At 41.4% G+C, this 20,010-nt stretch overlaps 3 protein-coding genes across 3 annotated transcripts in view; all 3 read right to left on the reverse strand.

Annotated features, from left to right (window-relative positions):
• The window catches only part of by (blistery), an 854,610-nt gene that overhangs the window by 757,792 nt on the left and 76,808 nt on the right, over positions 1 to 20,010 (reverse strand). The window lies entirely within an intron of this gene.
• LOC135717602 (uncharacterized protein K02A2.6-like) lies at positions 10,155 to 11,900 on the reverse strand. Its single transcript, XM_065239728.1, has 2 exons — positions 10,603 to 11,900; positions 10,155 to 10,557 (listed from the first exon to the last, which is right to left on the reverse strand). The coding sequence occupies exons 1-2, from the start codon at positions 11,898 to 11,900 to the stop codon at positions 10,155 to 10,157; spliced, it is 1,701 nt and encodes a 566-aa protein (XP_065095800.1).
• LOC135717603 (uncharacterized protein K02A2.6-like) lies at positions 12,087 to 13,596 on the reverse strand. Its single transcript, XM_065239730.1, has 2 exons — positions 13,334 to 13,596; positions 12,087 to 13,290 (listed from the first exon to the last, which is right to left on the reverse strand). Exons 1-2 carry the CDS (start codon positions 13,594 to 13,596, stop codon positions 12,087 to 12,089), a joined length of 1,467 nt encoding a protein of 488 aa, XP_065095802.1.

The raw sequence follows: 20,010 nt of genomic DNA on the forward strand, positions 1-20,010 counted from the left end.
TCTGGGAGGAAACCGTACGAATCTGCCCGAACAAGATGACGATAGCAGCTTTGAAGATGATTACGATAGCGCTGACGACTCTGTTACGATTCCTGCTGCGCTCCCATCGCAAACAGTTTCATATCCGCCCGAGTCACACGAGGCGTTGAGGCGAAGCGAAAGGGAGCGCTTCATACCAGGCAAGTACACACCATTTGACATCCAGTGCAAAGGTCTACCCGGTTCGACGTTTTCGGATTGTCCATCTCATACCAGCGACGACGTAACTGGCAACTACACTGGTGAGGCCATCAATGATCCGGTCGACAATCTTAGACCATCCCAAAGTTCTGCGTCCCCGTCGTGCTCCAGTCACAGACCAGTTGAGGATATTCAACAAGGGTTGATGCTTTGCGATAGGGGACGCCTTCGTCAAGGCAAGTATTACCAATCGTGAAATCAGTTGTACCGGTTATGATTCCCCACAGTTTCTCTCTGACGACCCTGTCAACGACGATGAACACTGGAAGTCCGCGATGCAGGAGGAGCATGAAGCTCTCATCAGAAACGGAACCTGGACCCTGACGGATCTCCCGGCAGGCAGGAAAGCTATTCGATGCAATCCACTAGACGTGGATGGAAGACCAGCACGTTACAAGGCCCGGCTGGTAATTAAAGGATATTCGCTACGTAAGGGGATATACTACGAAGAATCGTACTCCCCTGTTGTACGCTACAGCTCCCTGCGATATCTCTTTGCTATGACTGCACGATTGAATCTCGACATTGATCAAATGGATGTGGTTCCCGCTTTCCTCCAGGAGGAACTATCCGAGGAGATATATATGGAGCAACCGGCCTATTTCGAAGACACCCACAACAAGTCGAAAGTGTGTCGGCTCAACAAGGCGCTCTATGGATTAAACCAATCAAGTCCCGTGTGGAACCAGAAGCTGGACGCTGCTTTGAAGAAGTTTGGTCTGGTTTCAACCGATTACGATCCCGATTACAAGATAAAGGGTGATACGGTCAAAATTTGGTCAATATCAACTTGACTTATTTCTTTCAATTTTGCATTTAAAAAACCTGAACACCCCTCATTTTGAAGGTGTGTGTGTGTAGAATGTTGCTCCTATTTTGATTTTGGAATTCACTCTTTAGTTGTCAAAATGCCGTCCAAGCAAGAAGAGCAGCGTATCAAAATTTTGCTCGCGCTTCGCGAAAATCCGAGCTACTCGCACGCAAAGTTGGCAAAATCGCTAAAAGTTGCCAAATCAACCGTTACAAATGTAATTAAAGTGTTTGGGGAACGTTTGTCGACAGCCAGGAAGTCTGGATCGGGGGGAAATCGAAAACCGGAAGCCGCTGAGACGATAAAGAGAGTTGCCGGTAGTTTCAAGCGAAACCCTAACCTCTCTCTCCGAGATGCCGCAAATAAGCTGGGTGTATCGTCTACAACCGTGGATCGAGCCAAAAAACGAGCCGGACTATCGACTTACAAGAAGGTAGTGACTCCAAATCGCGATGATAAACAAAATACGACGGCCAAAGCGCAATCCCGGAGGCTGTACACGACGATGCTGACGAAGTTTGACTGCGTGGTAATGGACGACGAAACCTACGTCAAAGCCGACTACAAGCAGCTTCCGGGACAGGAGTTTTATACGGCAAAAGGAAGGGGAAAGGTAGCAGATGTTTTCAAGCACATGAAACTGTCAAAGTTCGCAAAGAAATATCTGGTTTGGCAAGCCATCTGTACCTATGGCTTGAAAAGCAGCATTTTCATAGCTTCCGGGACTGTCAACCAAGAAATTTACGTGAAAGAGTGTTTGAATAAACGTCTGCTGCCTTTCCTGAAGAAACACGGTTGTTCCGTACTGTTTTGGCCGGATTTGGCATCTTGCCATTACGGTAAAAAGGCCATGGAGTGGTACGCCGCCAACAACGTGCAGGTGGTTCCCAAGGACAAGAACCCTCCCAACACGCCAGAGCTCCGCCCAATTGAGAAATACTGGGCTATTGTCAAGCGGAACCTAAAGAAGACCAAAAAAACTGCTAAGGGCGAGCAGCAGTTCAAGGCAAACTGGCTTTCTGCGGCGAAGAAGGTGGACAAGGTGGCTGTACAAAATCTGATGGCAGGGGTCAAGCGTAAGGCCCGGCAATTCGGATTTGGAAAAGCGGAAGCCTAACTGAATATTTTTCCTGAATTTTATACTAATTGAACTTGAAAAAGAAATTTAATTTGATTTTTTAAATAAACGATTTCACCGATTTACACGCGTTTTCCCTTGACCAAATTTTGACCGTATCACCCTTTAACTGGCAACAAAATTCTGTTCGCGGCGATCTATGTCGACGATGTGCTCATCTTAACGAAATGTCGTCGCTGGCGAAAGCAGCTAAAGGCTGAACTAAAATTTGGGTCGTTCTCATTCGCCGTGTGTCACAATGTAATCGAGAATAGGGTCGACAATGCGAATTTGTCGCCTCTTTCATTCTCCTGTTGATCTTATGCAACAGCGAGTGTAACGTCAATCCCGTCGTTATATAAATAAGATCATTGGTAGAATAAAAGAGTCGGCAAATTATTTTCGCCAGAGCATTTCTCCATTAGAGATGTGAACCGATATTTGAAAAACGGTTTTATTCATTATTAGAGATTTAGGAGCGATTATATCGGATAAAACGGATTTGATCGAATATAAGTCAATCCATTGAAATTAAGAGGGTTTCTCGGGAAAAATCGAATAAATCTAGTACTTTCTTCCCCCTCGATTTTGATGCAGCCTAGACTAGAATGGTGCGTGTAGATCAAAATGCCTGTGCCCAAAAATCATTCTGCAGAGCTGGTTACTCATGAAGTTCAGGCCCGAAACTGATAACTTAAGAAGCCTTTGAATGTTAATTCTGAGGGCTTCCTGGGCACATGCACATATCGTTCAAAGAATCCAGACTAGTAGTAGATGAATAAGAGTATAACTTCAAAGGATATCCAGAGGGAGCTAAAAATTGTTGGGGTAAGTTTTTTTTCTAGAGCTACGCCGAGAGTATTTAATTAGTACTAAATAAAAGCAAATTTGTGATCCCATATTCACGGTAAATGTTCTTATAACAGGCAGGAGGAATTCTAATACATTAAAATCATATATGAGTTTTACAGAAGACCTAGAACCTGAAAACAGACAAAGATGAGCTTCAGCGACATCTGCTGATCGTGAACCTCATACCAAAAAATAATCCTCCAACCCGATAGGGCACCAAGTGCCCTTCAACTCGAAACACACTATTTCGCTTGTCAAAACAGACTCCAGCCAAACCCTCACTCATCTGTGCTGAAGCAGCAGCAGCAGCCGCAGAGCAGAGAGCATACAGCGAGAATTTTTGTAATTAACATATCACATTTTTTTATTCTTTTTAAGCACGCACTCTCGCCCGCGACGACCTCCTCGACTGCGACGCGGTTCCAACCTTCTTCAGTATTCCAGTTATTAGGCAGCGATCATAAATAACTTTACGATTATAGGGGGGGAAGGGGGTCACCTCTATCGATACGAATTGTTACAGTAAAGCTTTACGTAAAGCTTAAGTGAAGTTGGAAAATACAGAAAAGAAAATGTCATCGCTAATTCTTGCTCGCAAAATGGATGTGTTTTAAAGTAGTCTTAGCGTGAAAGTTCAAATGCACAAATGTCAACTGCAACAAAACATACAATACTTAAATTACTACTCTCTGTTTTTTGTAGCGCAGCAATCTCGCATTTGTAAGTTTTGTGGAAGCTGACATTTGTGTTTTGAAGAGTACCGCCTTAATTCTCTATTTTGAATGTCTTTGCTTTCGTTAAACTGTTGAAAACCACGTACTCGATGGAACGCTTATTTTTTATTTTTTATTTTGAAAATTTAAAAATACCATGAAATAAACAAATTATAACCAAATTAAACATTTATTTAAAACCTTCATTTCGTGGTTTGATACCGGGGCCTTCAGAGCATTACGTATTCAATAGATGGTGATACTTTCCGCGTTACGTTTTGTTACATGAAGGGGGTCAATTTGGAGCGTTACGTAATTAACGGACGCCGCCTTATTAAGCACATATCCCATCTTCCTCACTGTATAGTGTAGACCATCCAACGCATCGCAGTAGGTACTGGAAATGGCGTGGCGGCTCTGCGGTGCTTCGTTATCTCAGAAATGCTCGTAATATACAAATTTAATTACGAAGTGCACTTTTCTCCTGCTCCCACTAGACCAGAGCCGAACCAACAGGGAAATAGAGCGGTAATCCCGACGTGAGCTGACTAATTGAGACTGTTTGTTTCCATTCTTTTTTTCTGTGTGTTTCGAATGATGATGGTTTTCCATTACACGTTGATGAGCTACCTAGCCATAAGCCTAAGCCGATGAGTGACTCTTGACTGATGAAGATGAAAAGCTTTCCGAGCCAGACCCATCGGTTATGAGTGGTAATAGAGAAAAGTCAATCACCTATTTAGATTGCAGTGGAATGGGCTCTTTCCTAAGGAGTCTTAACTACTGAAGAATTTATGGGAAGCTTGTTGGAAATCTACCTTTAAAAAACGGAACGAAATGGGGTGGTGGGTGTTTGGTCGGATGTTTTTTTCGGATAAACATATAATTCACCGCTGGCAGTGTGGGAAGCGATAAGACGAGTCATAGATAAGCCACAAATGTCTCTGTAATGTCTCGTTTTATGAGTTCAGATTTGTCCTATTTAAGACGCGGTTGGTTCAAAAGCTTAAACGGTACATTTAAAAGCCAATATCCCTCGTAATTGATAGTATGTAATATGCTTTCAATCCATAAATTAATCACGTTGAGTCTTGCTACCAGGCCATTTGGTACCGCAAATGGGAATGTAATCACGTATCGGTTGCAGCCGTACGTTCCAGAGGTATTAATTTTCCTTCCCATAAGGCGAACAAATTGAAGGTAAATGAAAAACTGGCCTACAACATAAACAACAACGACTTTCGATTTCTGTTACCAAAGAAGGAAAAGCCGTATGGTCACTTGGGCTACCTTTTGCCGATCTGTGATCATATGTTCGATCAATCGAATGAAGAGGAGGCTGTCGCATGTCACAGTGCAGTGAAATGTGATGGTATGAACGTTCCGGAGTCGTCATGATAGAAAGGGCTGTGGTTGTTTGGCCTCAAAGAACTGCCTTGGTGAAATGTTGAACGTGTAATTGATACTTGTTCAATTTCAACATGCTTGCTGGTTGGCATGTTTACTGCAGCAGATCCACTGTTGCTGCTTTTGCTTTGATGTCACCAGTTGTGTATTGTATTTGTTGTTGCTCAGTACGGGGGCTGGTCGGTCACGTAAGAAGTTAAGTTAAGTTTTGTTATATTCTATAACCGAACAGCCTACATAAGCCGTGCAGTTGTCGGTAGTGGTTGTTTAGACCTACTAAGAATAGCACTAAAGAACGGGAGCGTGATATTTCACCGCAGGACGTTTCGCCGAAGGTCATTTCGCCGAATGGTTGATTTCGCCGAATGAGTAATTTCGCCGAATAGCAAGCCATTTTCTATGGTTTGGAACTTTTCTTAGTAAATTTTGAAATCGGTCTCGAAAAAAGGTTAAGAAGGTTAGGTTTTTTCAATCTGGTAAGCCAGTACTTCCCAACCTGGGCGCCGCGGCCGCCGAAGCTTTCTCAGGTGCGCCGCGGGCTCATTACAAAATATATATTAAAATCCAGCTAGGGAACGTATGTGTTTTTTCCAAATTCATTCATGACCAGTGCCTAATATTCAAACATGCAATACAAAATTCAATATATCCTCTGTTCACTTCTGTAGTTGAGAAGTGGTCTCAAATCTCTCCCCCTGCAATAGTGAAATCCAACCAACCACCGGCCACCCGTGGCGCTGCTGTCGTAGCGGTGATAAAAATGTAAAACATCTGTCCAACGTGACTCACAGCAGAATTTTCACTTTTTAAATTGGAAATTTGCCTTATTTTGTACGTTTTTGGTGATCAAAAAGCTTGTAAAATTGAAAAATAGGGGAAATTGCTCTAATGTTGGCCTATGGATCTAACATTGGGCCCATCGCTAAAAATCTGCTATTTATCAATTTTATCTAGATTGTCATTGGGACGATACTAATGGATATTTTTGGTCGCTATTGAAAATTTAGTTGATTGCTGAATTTATGTATGCGCCCAAATTCGAAGTATTTAGGCCGACATTACATCCATTTCCCCTATATAAAAACAAAAAAAAACTTCATTCTCTAGAAAGAAATCTGCCCTTTTTTTCTATTTAATATTGGTGCACCGCGGATTTTTTAGAAAATTTCAAAATGCGCCGCTGTAGCAAAAAGGTTGGGAACCTGTGGTAAACTATTCAAATTTAATGCTTCCTTGTTTTGAACATCAGCAGCTCTTTTGAGTTGTATTGATTTCAGAAATTTTCAAATCATAGATATTTTTGATTTAAAGTGATGCTTACTTCTTTTGAACATGAGCAGTTCTTTTGAGTTGTACTGATTTCAGAAATTTTCAAATGATCAATATTTTTGATTTATATGAATGCTTCCTTCTTTTAAACATAAGCAGCTCTTTCGAGTTGTACTGATTTCAAAAAAATTAAAGGATTGTGTCCAAGACACGACTGCAGTTTGAAAATTGATGTATGTCATGCATTTTTGAATATTATACTCTATCTTAAATTTTCCAAGTATTTCATTGTTTCGGTTATGGGTCAATGTTGGTCCAAGTATTTTTCCTGGAATGTAATAAATTATGAAAATTCAAATGTGTGGTCCTAAACAAGCCGTTATATATTTTGGAGTAGCACCCCAGTATAGACCACTAAGACGCCATGCATGTTGTGGGATAAAACGATTGCCAAAAATACGCTATTTTTTTCAGTAGCTCCATCATTAGTTTTAAATTAGGTCTCTGAAGCAGAGAAGAGAGTGAAGGTTGTATTTTATGATAACGCAACAATCAGTTTTTTTCTCCTTATCATAAGACGACACTTTCAATATTGAACAAAATGTTGGTTCATATGTCAGCGAAGTAGGGGAGGAAGGGGTATAACGATCATACGGGGTTTAAGCACCTCTTTGTTCTCAAAGTTGGAGGACAACCCTAACATAAAATTATCAAGCATCATCATTATGTAGTTTGCAGCGTGCTCGTAGAATGATGCAAAATAGAATACTCTGTGACTCTTCTCAAATCAAACGTTTGGTTTCCAATAAGTAGGTCCTTAGTACAACAATTATTGAAAATTAAGGGGATTCAATAATTGAATTTCAAAGGCAGAGCGAAAGTTCGTATGAGGCATAAGGCAAATTACGACCTCAAACGAATAAAAATTGTCAATTGACACCTAAAATCACATTAGAATTGAACAATTAGTTCAATGGTTGTCATTTAGGCGGCCGAGTGCCGCATTAGCCACACCTGGCCATGATTCGATCCCCTCGGAAAAGTGACCAGTTTCTGAATTGAATCACATTAAAATTCAACAACCAGTTCAATGGCAGTTATTAGGAATAGCCAGGATCCAGTCAATTTCCGGAAACCCCTAGGAAAGAAGCCAGTTTTAGACTTGGATCAAAATCCATTATGCGATCACATGAGAATTCATTTACTTCCTCTATGCTCTGTTTAAGAAAGTTGTAAATATGAAAGTAAACAGAAAATTATGTTGCTGTGCGCAAAGGAAATTTTAAACAAACCGAAGCACACCTGACAGCCAATGCAGGAAACAACTAGGTTCAACCATGATACAAATATAAATTAGTAATTTTGCCAAATATTCAAACACATCAATAAAATTTATGCATTAATAGTCTGCTAGCATGAAGTTTACATCTTTTAGTAGTATTATGCTGCAAAAAAAACTCTGAAAATGTAGGCAAACATTCCTCTTGTTGACGTTCTAAATTGAGTCATATTGATGAGAAAATAAGTTAAATGTGAGCTATTTTTGAAAACATAATAAAATCAAAATTATGTTGATCATTAAAACAAATATTTTTCATTGTCGTTATGAGCTTTTAGAAGAAGTTTCTCAGACTTTCTTGGAGATAAATTAGCGTCGGTAAAAATAGGTCCTACATGAATTATTTTTGGATAGGTTCAACCAAAATTAATAACCCAAATTAATTTGATTTTCCTACCTCCGTGGAGAATTTCTAACTGCTCTCCCCCCCTAACTGTCTGCGTAGTTAATGAACAACACCTAGGGGTGTTTACATCTGTGCGTATTCGCTTGACGCTGATGCTCAGCTTGCATTATGCTAGCTACTTTTTTGCACAGTGCTAGTACACTAGCACTACCAAATCCACATAGATGTAAACACCACATTAACCGTTGACTTGCTCCTGCTTGCTGCAGGACCCAGTGCCACGCCGTCCGAAACGGCTATGAGCAGAGGCATGACAGCAGCGCTGTTTTATATCTTTTCAGGTTCAAGCAGAACGATGTGTAACCAGCTCGATTATGACGACTGGGTTTGGAGAAAACGTTTATTTCATGAAAACAGAGATAAAAGTATCATTTGAACTTTGTTTACAAGTATTTTTGTAGTAAATTGGAAAAAAATATTTATTTCAGATTTTTTAGATTTCAGATTCGTAAAGTAATATCCTATCGATTGGCGTATTTGGATTTCAATTTCATCTATAAATGACAAAGTTACAAGCATTCAAAACCTAACACTTTTTCTCCATACATATTTTATGATTTGTACCCCAGTATAGTCGACAAAGAAAAAGTTCTACGTCAAAAAATTAAACAATCACTGTATTACATTTTTAGAAATGTTTCAAATGTACAATCAATGTATTACATTTTAGAAATGACCCACTCGTCAAAATGACCCATTCGACGAAATGTCCTTCGGGGGAATGTTCTTCGGCGAAACGTTCTTCGGCAAAATGACACAGCTGCCTACGGAACACCTGTTTCGGTGGTAGAAGTCCATCACACAAGTGAACCCTAATTCAGGGTTTCATGCGGCCTTTGGCTTACCATGTAAATGATTCTATAACACATCGTTTTCTATCTCTTTTCAATCTTCACTATCTATCTCTTTTTAATCTTCACCGATGGCAGACGCGAAGGGACTGATGCAAGCCGTTATGGATGTTTCGGTTGCATTCGGGTGTAAAGCAAACATCATTAAACTCAATCTCACCACAGTTTGGTGAGATTTGCAGTTGGTGAGTTTTGTTAGCTTGATATTCCGAGCTGCGATATCACAGCTTGCAAAATCAACCGCTGAACTTATCCTTGGCCGTGAAAAACAGGTTGCCGGGGATCTGTTTGAAGTCGGCCTTCACATATGTTTCGTCGTCCATGATGCAGCATTCAACTTTCGTCATCATGTTGAGGTACAACTTCCTGGCACGGGTTTCGGCGGACTTGTTCTGCTTCTCGTCGCGATTAGGGGCCTTTTGTACCTTGAACGTTCGAAGCCCAGCCTTAGTTTTGGCCTTCTGGACAAAACTTCGGATAAGGTGCAGCTTCTTAGCCACATCCCTAACGGAGGCGTTCGGATTTCGGTTGAAGGCCCCAACTACGCGGTTGTGATTTTTGGTGTTGTACGGAATACTTTTTCCTTCACTTCTGGGCTTCCGATCGGTGGTCAACCGTTCCTCGAACCGCTTAATCATTCGCGACACCGTGGAATTCGCGATTCCCAACGTTTTAGCGATGGAACGATGCGAGAGATCCTTGTTCTCGTGATGAATGCGCAAGATTTTATCACGCACGAGCTGTTCTTTCGACTCCATTTCCGCGAGTTTTGATCACAGGACTTTAAAATAATGCACTATGAACTAAATCCACCCAAATTTTCATAAAATTCTACCCAACGGTTAAAAAGTTAGAGCAATTTCATAGTGTGGCAATTTCATCGTGGACACCCTTTAGTTGATTTTTGTCTACGAAAATCAAGCCTGCTCTTGGGCGTTGGTGAGATTTGATTTTTTTATATTTTCCCAACACTGTGAAATAGTTCAGACTGTGATATAGAGTCATGTGTACTCACTCAGGTGTTGTTAACGAATGTCGCTAGGAATATTTATTGATGTTGATGTTGCTTGCATTAATTTTAGAATTAGTTTGCTGTGCTCGCATCTGTTTTATTTTTTCTATGTTGTTTGAGATATATTTATGCATTGTTTATAATAGCTCCCATGGCTTGCTGGATCTTGGCCACGGTACCGGGGCACACTTTGGTGGAGACTTAGCAGCGGTGACGCAATGTCGGCATGACTTGACGTAGTCAGCAATTTCGCTGTCCAAGAATGGCCAGTAGACGTACGATCTGGCAATGGCTTTCATTCGTTGAATACCCGGATGACCTCGGTGAAGCTGGTCGAGGCAGCGCTTGCGGTTCGACGAAGGAATGACCAGACGTTCGCCGAAGAGGATACAGCCTTGGACAGTGGTGAGTGACTCCTGACGGTCGCAAAAACGCTTCAACTCTGGGTCGAAAATCTGCTTAGATGCTGGCCAGCCATCGTGCAGGAAACGGTATACCTTTTTTGAGACAGGATCGGACTGAGTGGCTTTTTGTACGATCCTGAAACTCAAAGGAAGGATATTAATCGTATCGGTGGTAACTGACCTGATATCGTCCTCAAGAGCAACCGAGGCGATAACGTAATCCTCATCCGGTCTCACGTGCTGACTGATGAGTCGAGAAAGCACATCCGCGTTACCGAACTTCGCTGTTGGAACGTGCTCGATGGTGAAGTCGTACAGTATCAGCGTTAGCGCCCAGCGCTGCAATCGGTTCGACGTGTAGACCGGAATGCCTTTCTTCGAGCCAAAAATCCTCAAAAGAGGTGCGTGATCCGTTTGCAGATGGAAGCGCCGACCAAACAACATTCTGTGAAATTTCGTTACCGCGAATATGATGGCTAGGCCTTCGCGATCCGGTTGGCTATAGTTCCGCTCGGCCGGTGTGAGTGCTCGCGACGCATGCTGAACGACCTTCATGGTACCATCCGGGAATTTATGGCTGATAGTGGCACCAACACCGACAGAAGAAGCGTCTGCCGATACGACGATGTCGAGATTCGGGTTGTAATGGGTGAGGAGCAAATCTGAAGCAAGAATCTCCTTGAACCTCATGAACGCCTGTTGGCATTGTGTTGTCCAACGGAATTCGGTGCCAGCCTTGAGTAGCTCGTCCAACGGGAAACGAAGAGTTCTCATTCTATGGACGAATTTACCGTAATAATTAACCGCCCCGAGGAAAGAGCGTACGCCGGAGACATCAGTGGGAGGAGCCATGTCGGTGATAGCTTGAATCTTCGCTGGATCTGGTCGTAGCCCGTTGCGGTCGAGCAGGTAGCCCAAATATTTGATTTGTGGCTGAGCGAACGTACACTTCTCTGGCCGGATGGTGAAACCAAATTCTTGAATCCGCTCCAAAACTGCACGAAGATTGGTCCAATGCTCCTCAGTGTCTTTTCCGCCAACAACCACGTCATCAAGGTAACCAGAAGTGCACGGGAGACCAGCTAACATGGTGTCTATCAGCTGCTGGAATGCTCCTGGTGATGTCTTGACTCCTGGTGGTAGACGGTTATAGCGGTACAATCCTCGGTGGGTGTTGATGGCAAGAAGATCCCGACTACATTCGTCGACTTCCACCTGGAGGAAGGCGTCAGAAAGGTCTACCTGGCTGAACACGGTGCAGTTGGCTAACTTGGCGAAAATGTCTACCGGTAACGGGAGAGGGTACCGATGCGGCTGCAGGGCATCATTGAGGCCGGTAGAATAATCCCCACAAATCCGTATGGAGCCGTTGGCCTTGCGGACGACTACAATCGGGGCCGCCCAGTTGGAAAAATCAACCGGTGAAATGATCTTGGCGCGCTCCAATCTGTCCAACTCGTCATCCACCGCGCTGTACATGGCGTAAGCCACAGGACGTTTAGGGTGAAACGCCGGTACTGCATCTTGCTTGAGCTCTAGCTTGAGTTTTGTTTTTGTACACAATCCAAGTTCACTTCGGAAGACTTCCGGAAATGCCGCCTTGAGGGTGTCCACAGTGGTAGAAGAACTGGTGACACGGTTGCAGTAGGAATTGATAGGCACAGATCACAATCCGAAAGCATCGAGCATGTCGATCCCTAGCAGCTGAAGGGACTTCTCCACCACGTAGAATTGTGCTTGGCGTTGCTCACCGTTGATTGATACGGTGCAGACGAACTTGAAAAGTAGCTTTAACGGATCTCCTGACGCTGTTGCGGCTCGTTCCGTAGATGGCATTATCGGTGGCTTGCCAACTTTCTCCCAGATCCGCTTTGACACAACACTGATGTCAGATCCAGTGTCTAACTGAAGACGTACATCCACTCCGTTGACTTGAGCTTGAACGAAACTACGCTTTTTGTTAACGGTATTTACCAGAAGACTTACTGTTTTCGTTGAGACAGTTTTCGGTCGGCCTTTCGACTTGAAAGCCGATGATTTGGGGTTTTTCCGAACGCTCGAGCAATACCCCTCACGATGGCCGACGAGACCGCAATCGTTGCACTTGTGTTGCTTATACGTGCAGTCCCGGTTAAAGTGCATTGCTCCACAGTTCCAGCAGGGTGATGCTGGCACGTTCCTGGCTTGTTTCGTTCCGGTTCCAGCGGATCCGATGCTGGGCTTCGGTGGATACTTGTTGAATTGCTTACGTTTGACGAACTGCACTGCTGCTGACGTTGGCGATTCGATCATTGCCGTATCATGCTTCAGACACAACAATCGTTGACAGTCCGCTGACAGCTGTTCGAGTGTGACGTCCGTCCGCTCCTCTATCTTCGAAAGCAATCTTGTTCGTATTTCGCTATCTCCCTCCGATTTCAGACCGCAAACAAACATCAAACATTTGAATTGCTCTTCGGTCATCTTGCTCAATTCGAACTCAACACAGCTCTTGTTGATTCGACAGGCAAACGAAATTAAATCTTCGGTAGGTTGCTTTGCAATTTGCAAACAGCGATACCGTTTGCTTACAACGGACTCGACAGCACCGAAAAGCGTTTTCAGTTTTTTTACTGTGTCACCGAACGGATAGTTTTTCGGAACCTTCGGTAAGATGAAACTTACGTATCGCTCGTGTTCCGCAGCACCCAGTTTCCGCATGAGCAAGCGGACCTTGGCCTCATCGTCTAGGCGAGCAGCATCTTTTTCAAACAGGTCGTCGTACCTGGCGTACCAAGCAGCGAACGTGACGCTTCCCTCTGGTTCGTAGCAAAACTCTTTAATGTTGTTCGCCAGCGAATCCAGGATCATCATCAGGGTTTGGAGGTACCTGAACGCGAATCGACTGCAATGCTTGATGAAAAAGTGTTTGCTGCTGCTGCATGAACTCCTGCTGTTGCTGCATGAGCTGGTGTGCGAAAGTCTGCTGCTGTTGGAAAAGGTGGGCGAAAATTGCTTCGGTTGGTGCCGGTTGCGGATTTGGAGCTGGATGCGAAGGATTTGGCTGTGGGTGATGATTCTGCTGCGATCCGGTGCGCTGGGTGTTCACTCCAGGTGGTTGCTGAACTCGTTGTCCGCTGATTCCTGGTGCTGGCTGATTTCCCGGGCCCAGATTGCGGTTATGCTCATCATCCATGTTGAGCCGGCGTCTCTTCCGTGCGTGCGACACTTTTCCCGACGATTTTCACTGCGAGAAAAAACAATTTTCCCGAGTCGCCACTTTTACGGTCGCGTGTGTCCGAGGTGGCCGTTTCGGAATAGCAGTATTAAAACGCGACACGTAAAGTTAATCAAATTAAAACTGTATTTTACGATAAAATGAGACGGTTACAAATTACGCGTGTTCGCGGTTCTTAGCGTTCTTCTCTTCTTCTCTTACTCTCTGTTTTTTCAATGACGTTTCTTGTTGGTGCTGTCATGGCATCGACGTTGATGGCAGCTTGACTGTCATCTGTGAGCCCAGCCGAAAAGTGATAAAAAAAAATAGAGTTGGTCCAAAGTCCCAACATGAACTGGTTAATGTACCGGACCCAATAAAACAGCAGATTAATAGGAACTGTAGATTTGATAGTTTTCACCCCATTACATTACATGAACTTAAAAATATTTGCTTTTGTTTAGGAAAAAACGGCAGGAGTAGATAATGTTAATGCTAGAGTTATTCAAGATTGCTTTCATGCCATTCGACACACTCTGCTGGACCTCATTAATCAATCATTGCAATCTGGGCACGTGCCGCAAATTTGGAAAAAATCTTTAGTTCCTATACAAAAACTGGCTGGGACGATTAAAGCCGAAGAGTTTCGTCCCATCAACATGTTGCACTAGACTGATGCAAATTTTGACATTTTCGCTCCACAGTGCTCAAACGGTTCCAAATCGGGTCCTGATTTGTCTCCCAAAATTTGAACTCATTTGAAAAGAAACTGACTTGGCACAAATCATTTGAAGTTTATATGGAAACTACTATGGGAAATCCAAACTTTTTGTTCATTGTCTTCTTACCTTTTTCCATATGGCACTGTTCAAAAATTCAAAAGCTATACTCATGGAAAATTTTCTCAGCTTCAACTTAGCAGAATATAGTTGTTGAGCCAAACGTCAAATAAAATAGTTATTAATTGTTTAAGAGATTGATAATCTTATGGCACGATCAAGCAGCTGTTTTGTGAGCAACACTATATCTTGCAGTGTGACATAGCAGCCATGATTTTTGTGCTCTATTCCAAGCGCCAGAAACACCAATGTTGCCTGCGGAACAGTTGATTGAGCATAATCGTAAGACATTAGTGGCTTGAATTTTTGTTAACTTTTGATGCTTACATTATATTGAAAAGTAGTTCAGGACAAAGTTGTAGCTGAGAAAATTTTCTACGAGCTCAGTTATCATTTTTGAAAGCAGAGCTATATGGTAAATTGTTAGATGGATATGAACAAAACATTTGGTTTTCCAATAGTAATTTCCATATAAACTTCAAATTGTTTGTGCCAAGTCAGTTTCTTTTCAAATGAGTTCAAATTTTGGGAGACTAATCAGGACTCGATTTGGAACCGTTTGAGCACTGTGGAGCGAAAATGTCACATGTTGCACACATAAGAGAAAATTTTAGAACTTGTTGTAAAAGGCCAGCTGTTAGAATATTTAAATAGTAACTGTTTGTTGATACCGAAACAATTGGGATACCAGGAAGGTCATTCTTGTGAAACCGCGTTAAACTTAGTGTTAGCTAAATGGTTAGCTTTAGGTGCATTGAAAGTTTTAAAGCTGCATCTAAAATCTCTTGTAGGGTTAAATACCGCATTTCCGGCCTATTAAGCACAACCCACACTTTATCTTTCTTAATCTAGCGCAGCTTAGCACCAAACGGAATATTATTATTACTGATGGCTTCAACATTTATTTACCTTTCCGTATGTACCGTAATATTTGATAAAGAGAAACCAATCGTTGGGATATTGTCAAAAGTCTAACACTGCTTCTTGACGCCAAACTCGGCCTATGGATTCTAAACTCGGTCTAACGCATTGAAATGCCAATGAATTCACTTCGGCCTATCGGATGAAGATAAAAATTGATTCAGTCGGAGCGCTTCTTTTGTTTTTGGGAATAATGGGTACATATCACGCGATCGCATTGACTTCGTTCCGTAGCTTATTAACTAAAGTATCGTACCAAATGCATAATTGACTGGTTAACTCTGAGATCATGGATTAATTTGAAATTTTCTGCTCGATAGGCCCAAAATGGGCGATTAGGCCCAAGTAGTTCTCTACCCTACTTGGGCGTGGAGTGCAAAACATAATTCAGTGGATGAATTATTTTACAGAGATCTTCGTCTCAGTGTTATATTATTTACTTTGTAAATTAAATGTTTATTAAGATATGTGTCTAACAAACAACAGTTTTTAAAAGTTTTTGTTAATCCTCGAAAATTTTCAAAGCAAATCGTGAAAATCTGGAAAGCAAGGAAAATGTAAGTAAGTAAACATTTACTCTTCAAAATTATTAGCGCCCTCAAAGCTATGAAGCGCCCCCTTTTGGTAGGTGGGCCTTCCCAAATTAAAAGGGCTGCGCACGCCAGTGGCGATTTCCTCTTTCAGTCATTGTGAAAGGTCCGACGGTGTCAATTGACACTACGTCAAAGGGCTTGCTGGGTGCAGTTGTCACTACTGCATGAGTTTGCAGTGGTGTAAAATGCTTATTATTTTTACATTGATTACACTTATTAATGTAATCTGAAATAAATGTTTTCATATTTTTCCAATAGTATATTGGTCTTAATTTCCTATAAAGTCAGTTTATTCCAATATGTCCACCTATAGGAGAATTATGATAATAATTTAGGATATTTTCAATTTCCTTATCGATTGTTACTATTTGAGGCCTTTCAAATATTATTACGGTAATATTCATAAGAATTGAATTACCTATCTGTTTGAACAGATTTATATCGACGAATTTGAAAATTAAATCATTTGAAGCAATTGCTAATTTCTTGTCCATTTTCCTTGCTTTTCGCATTGCATTATTGTAGTATATATTTGACGCATGTGTTATGTTGGGAATTCCTTCAATAGTGTTAAATGCCTTTTGTAGTGTGCATATTATATTCATTGTATTATTTATTTCGAGATCCAATTCTAGAGTTAGATTCTTTTATATGGTTTTTATTATATAATAATAAATCCTTTTCACCAGTTGTAGGGTTGTGATGAAAACTTAATTTAGGTAAATCAAAACATTCCCAGCTGTTTATTTATTGTATTAATTTATTTGGAGGGAAAAGCCCACACTAGTTGGCGCAAAATCTCATCATTTCAGTACAGTTACATTAGCTTGAACACACATAACAAGATATTAATGATAACATAATTAACTGTATTTAAAATATGTTAACAGAAACCGTCAGAAAGTAAAAAGTACATTATAAAACAAATTCTTAAGCCTAACACGAGAGCTGTTAAAATCAAAGCAGCTATAACATTTGTTGAAAATCTTGCAAATGCTAGTTAACGGCTCATTAGCGCCGTAGTTTGTGCGAGAAGCCGGGATGTTGAAAAAATAATAAGAACGTAAATTTACGCGTCTGATATTGACATTCAACTGGTGCAGAAGTGAACCGCAATTAATGTCCGATCGTAGGAGATCAGCAATAAAGGTATACATAGAGATGTCTCGGCGAACACTAAGTAATTGTAGGAACATTAAATTACAGCGACTTTCATAAACTAGGGAGATTGAAAGGATCACTCCAGGGTAGCCAACGAAAGGCGAAACGTACAAATCTTCGCTGAATGGCCTCAATACGATTCACCCCGTTGCTGTAAAAAGGAGCCCATACTACGGAACAGAACTCTAATGTGGAGCGGACTAGCGAACAATAGAGTCTTTTTAAACAGAAAATGTCCCTAAAAACTTTGGCGAAACGAAAAATGAAGCCAAGTTGAGAAGATGCCTTAGGGAAAAAAACAGTCTCTGTGTTTTTATGGATTTTATCAAATTTGAACGATTAAAAAAACTCTAAAATTGATTGTGCAAAAAAAAAGATCTGATTCCGGATTTGTATCTGAAGGATGAAAAGTGGAAGAGGCTTATAGGCAAACAGAAGGTCATCAAGATGGAGTGAATCAAGCGGACCGCCATCCGGGAAGTTGAAGCATTTATTCATAAGATTTTGAAACATGACAAGGCAGGATGTAACGGATTATTCAGACAGTGATAGATGAGGATCCAGTGAGAGTGCAGTTTCGAACGCCTTTGGATACGGTTGTGTTTTAAGTTTGTTCTCTGTTTTGTGCGTGCGTTCGCGTTTATAGTTTTCGGCTGAATTTACCGGATTAGCGCTGGCGCTCTGCTTCCCGGACGTTTATACGTGTGTGATTGGTAGTTTTCTCGCTTTCCGGGAAGTTTTAGAATAGAGAAAGAAAAGGTGATTCAACATGTTTGCAAGCATCAGAAGAGATGTCGCAATCTGCGTTATTTGATTTTAGTGGCATCGCGAGTGATAATTTCCAATTTCAGTTTATTTACGCGCTGCAAGGTGCGTGAAAGCGTTCAGCACAATCGGTGTTGATGTTGGCTCGCTGCTTGCAACTTTTTTTGTGTTTTCGAAAGAACTTGATCGAAAGTGTACCAAAAGTGCTTCTGAACGTGTTTCGCAATTGGGAGTGGTGAAATTCGTAAATTCGTGTTCAGTGAAAATTCCGTATCACAAAATTGCTCACCGAGTTCCCTTTTTTTTGCCGTTCGACGACGACGGGCATGCGAGAGAAAAATAAGCATCGGGAATTTGCTCCCGAATGTATTGATTTGGTGAGTACGTTCCAGTTGAAGATTGTTCTTATACATATCTCGATTGCATTTTCGAGGGGACGTCCAGAGAGCTTTGAGAGTTAGGCGTTGTTGCTTTTGCGGGCAGACGAGTTGGTCGCCGGTAAGGGCCAGTAAGTGCTGCCAGCAGATGAATCAAGAGGTATTCGAAACAAAATTGGTAAGAAATGTCCATTCAAATCGATTTAATACAGTTGAACAAATTTCAAAACTATATACGTGCCAGAATTGGAAATAATATTTTTTGAATCTGGAAGTGTGTTTATGATACCATTATCCATTTGATAAAGGTAGAGTGAACATGCGGGGTTTATTGTAAGTAAAAGTGACCTCGAAGTGGTCGTGAATTACCAGGCATTCTGAAATGGGTCACTGGAGCTGCAATAGAGCTAACACCTTCTAACTCCCGGACTAAACCTGCTTTAATTTAAGGGTAATAAAAAGCAGTTTTCTTCCATAATAACACTGCCGAACAGTGGGGGTTAGATTGTACACACATACACACACAAGTTGAGAAGATGCCTTAGCGGAAACATAAGCCACATGGTCCTTCAAGGTGAATTGTAAATCAAGTAGGACGCCTAAGTCTTTTATGGTAGATTCATGGCTTAATATTTGCTCCTGCAGGCTGCAAGCATAACAGCCAGATTTGCGAAATGTTGCATAAAATAGGCACAAAATTGCGTACCCCGGTTTTTGAATGTGTATTTGTTTTAGCATTCTGAAAGTGAATCGCTGTGTACACAAGGAGTTCCAATTTCATGAGTGATGTCACAACAGCGTCCAAGAGTTGTGCTCCATAAATTTTGAAGTGATAGAGAATATCAGCCATCATGACGGAAATTGTTGGGCGCTCCAAGGAATCACCTGAGGAAAGCCCTGCCTTTATATATGACTGCAATTTAGGAGTCAAATGTAATAGAACCAAGTTTTACTAAGTATGAAATCCAAAACATGTACATAGGACCGAAATCATGGATTACTTTTACTGTATTTAAAATCAATATCAAGAACTACGTCAACCATGCGGTCGTGTCTTGTGCACAACGCAACCAATGTTTCTTCTTTTAATGTTTTATTTAAAACCAAACAGATTCTGAGATACATTCAATTGTAAGCGTACCGATTCTAAATTGACAGGGCGAAAAAAAAACTATTTAACGGATACTTTATTCTTACCTTGCCAACGTTCATGAAGTTGAAAAATGAGTCTTTATATTGCTAAGAACAAAGTTATTTCACCTGAAATAGAAGAAACGGAGAATGATATAAGTATTTTTTTATCTAATATCTACAATAGAAAACATGTAATACTCCAAGCAAAAAAAAAGAACAACTCAAAATGCACAAATACATATTATCTCCAGTAACTGCAACATTGAAAACGTCCAAGTTTTACTTTTTTAAACCGTCATCAAAATAATATGGTCCCATTTTTTATCATCACAACGTCCAAATCTTCACATACTACCATACTACCACTACTCCATTGGGAAGAAACAAGTAGCAAAAGACAAACCTAGGTAGCACGGTAGCCATAAATTTGGACAAACTCAACCTATGTAGATTTTGGCATCTTATCTTGTCTCATTCAACGACCACGACGACGACGACGACGATGACGATATGAGCGTAACTTTAGAACGCAAAGTTCCTTCAGGCCATGATCATAATTCTTCTTCCATAAAAGGTAGATGGACCACCTCATCACGACCCACC

Source organism: Ochlerotatus camptorhynchus, unplaced genomic scaffold (assembly GCF_037179485.1).
Source record: "Ochlerotatus camptorhynchus isolate MF236.1 unplaced genomic scaffold, CSIRO-AGI_Acam_v1.1 ptg000062l, whole genome shotgun sequence".
Classification (NCBI taxonomy): Eukaryota; Metazoa; Arthropoda; class Insecta; order Diptera; family Culicidae; genus Ochlerotatus; species Ochlerotatus camptorhynchus.

What these genes read in the sequence shown, in the direction of transcription:
- LOC135717602 (XM_065239728.1), bottom strand. Translation starts at nt 11,900, where the DNA reads ATGTACAGCGCGGTGGATGACGAGTTGGACAGATTGGAGCGCGCCAAG. An exon ending in GCTCTTGAGGACGATATCAG is followed by an intron (nt 10,558 to 10,602) that starts GTCAGTTACCAC and finishes TTTGAGTTTCAG; the next exon opens with GATCGTACAAAAAGCCACTC.
- LOC135717603 (XM_065239730.1), bottom strand. Translation starts at nt 13,596, where the DNA reads ATGGATGATGAGCATAACCGCAATCTGGGCCCGGGAAATCAGCCAGCA. An exon ending in CAGGAGTTCATGCAGCAGCA is followed by an intron (nt 13,291 to 13,333) that starts GCAAACACTTTT and finishes ATTCGCGTTCAG; the next exon opens with GTACCTCCAAACCCTGATGA.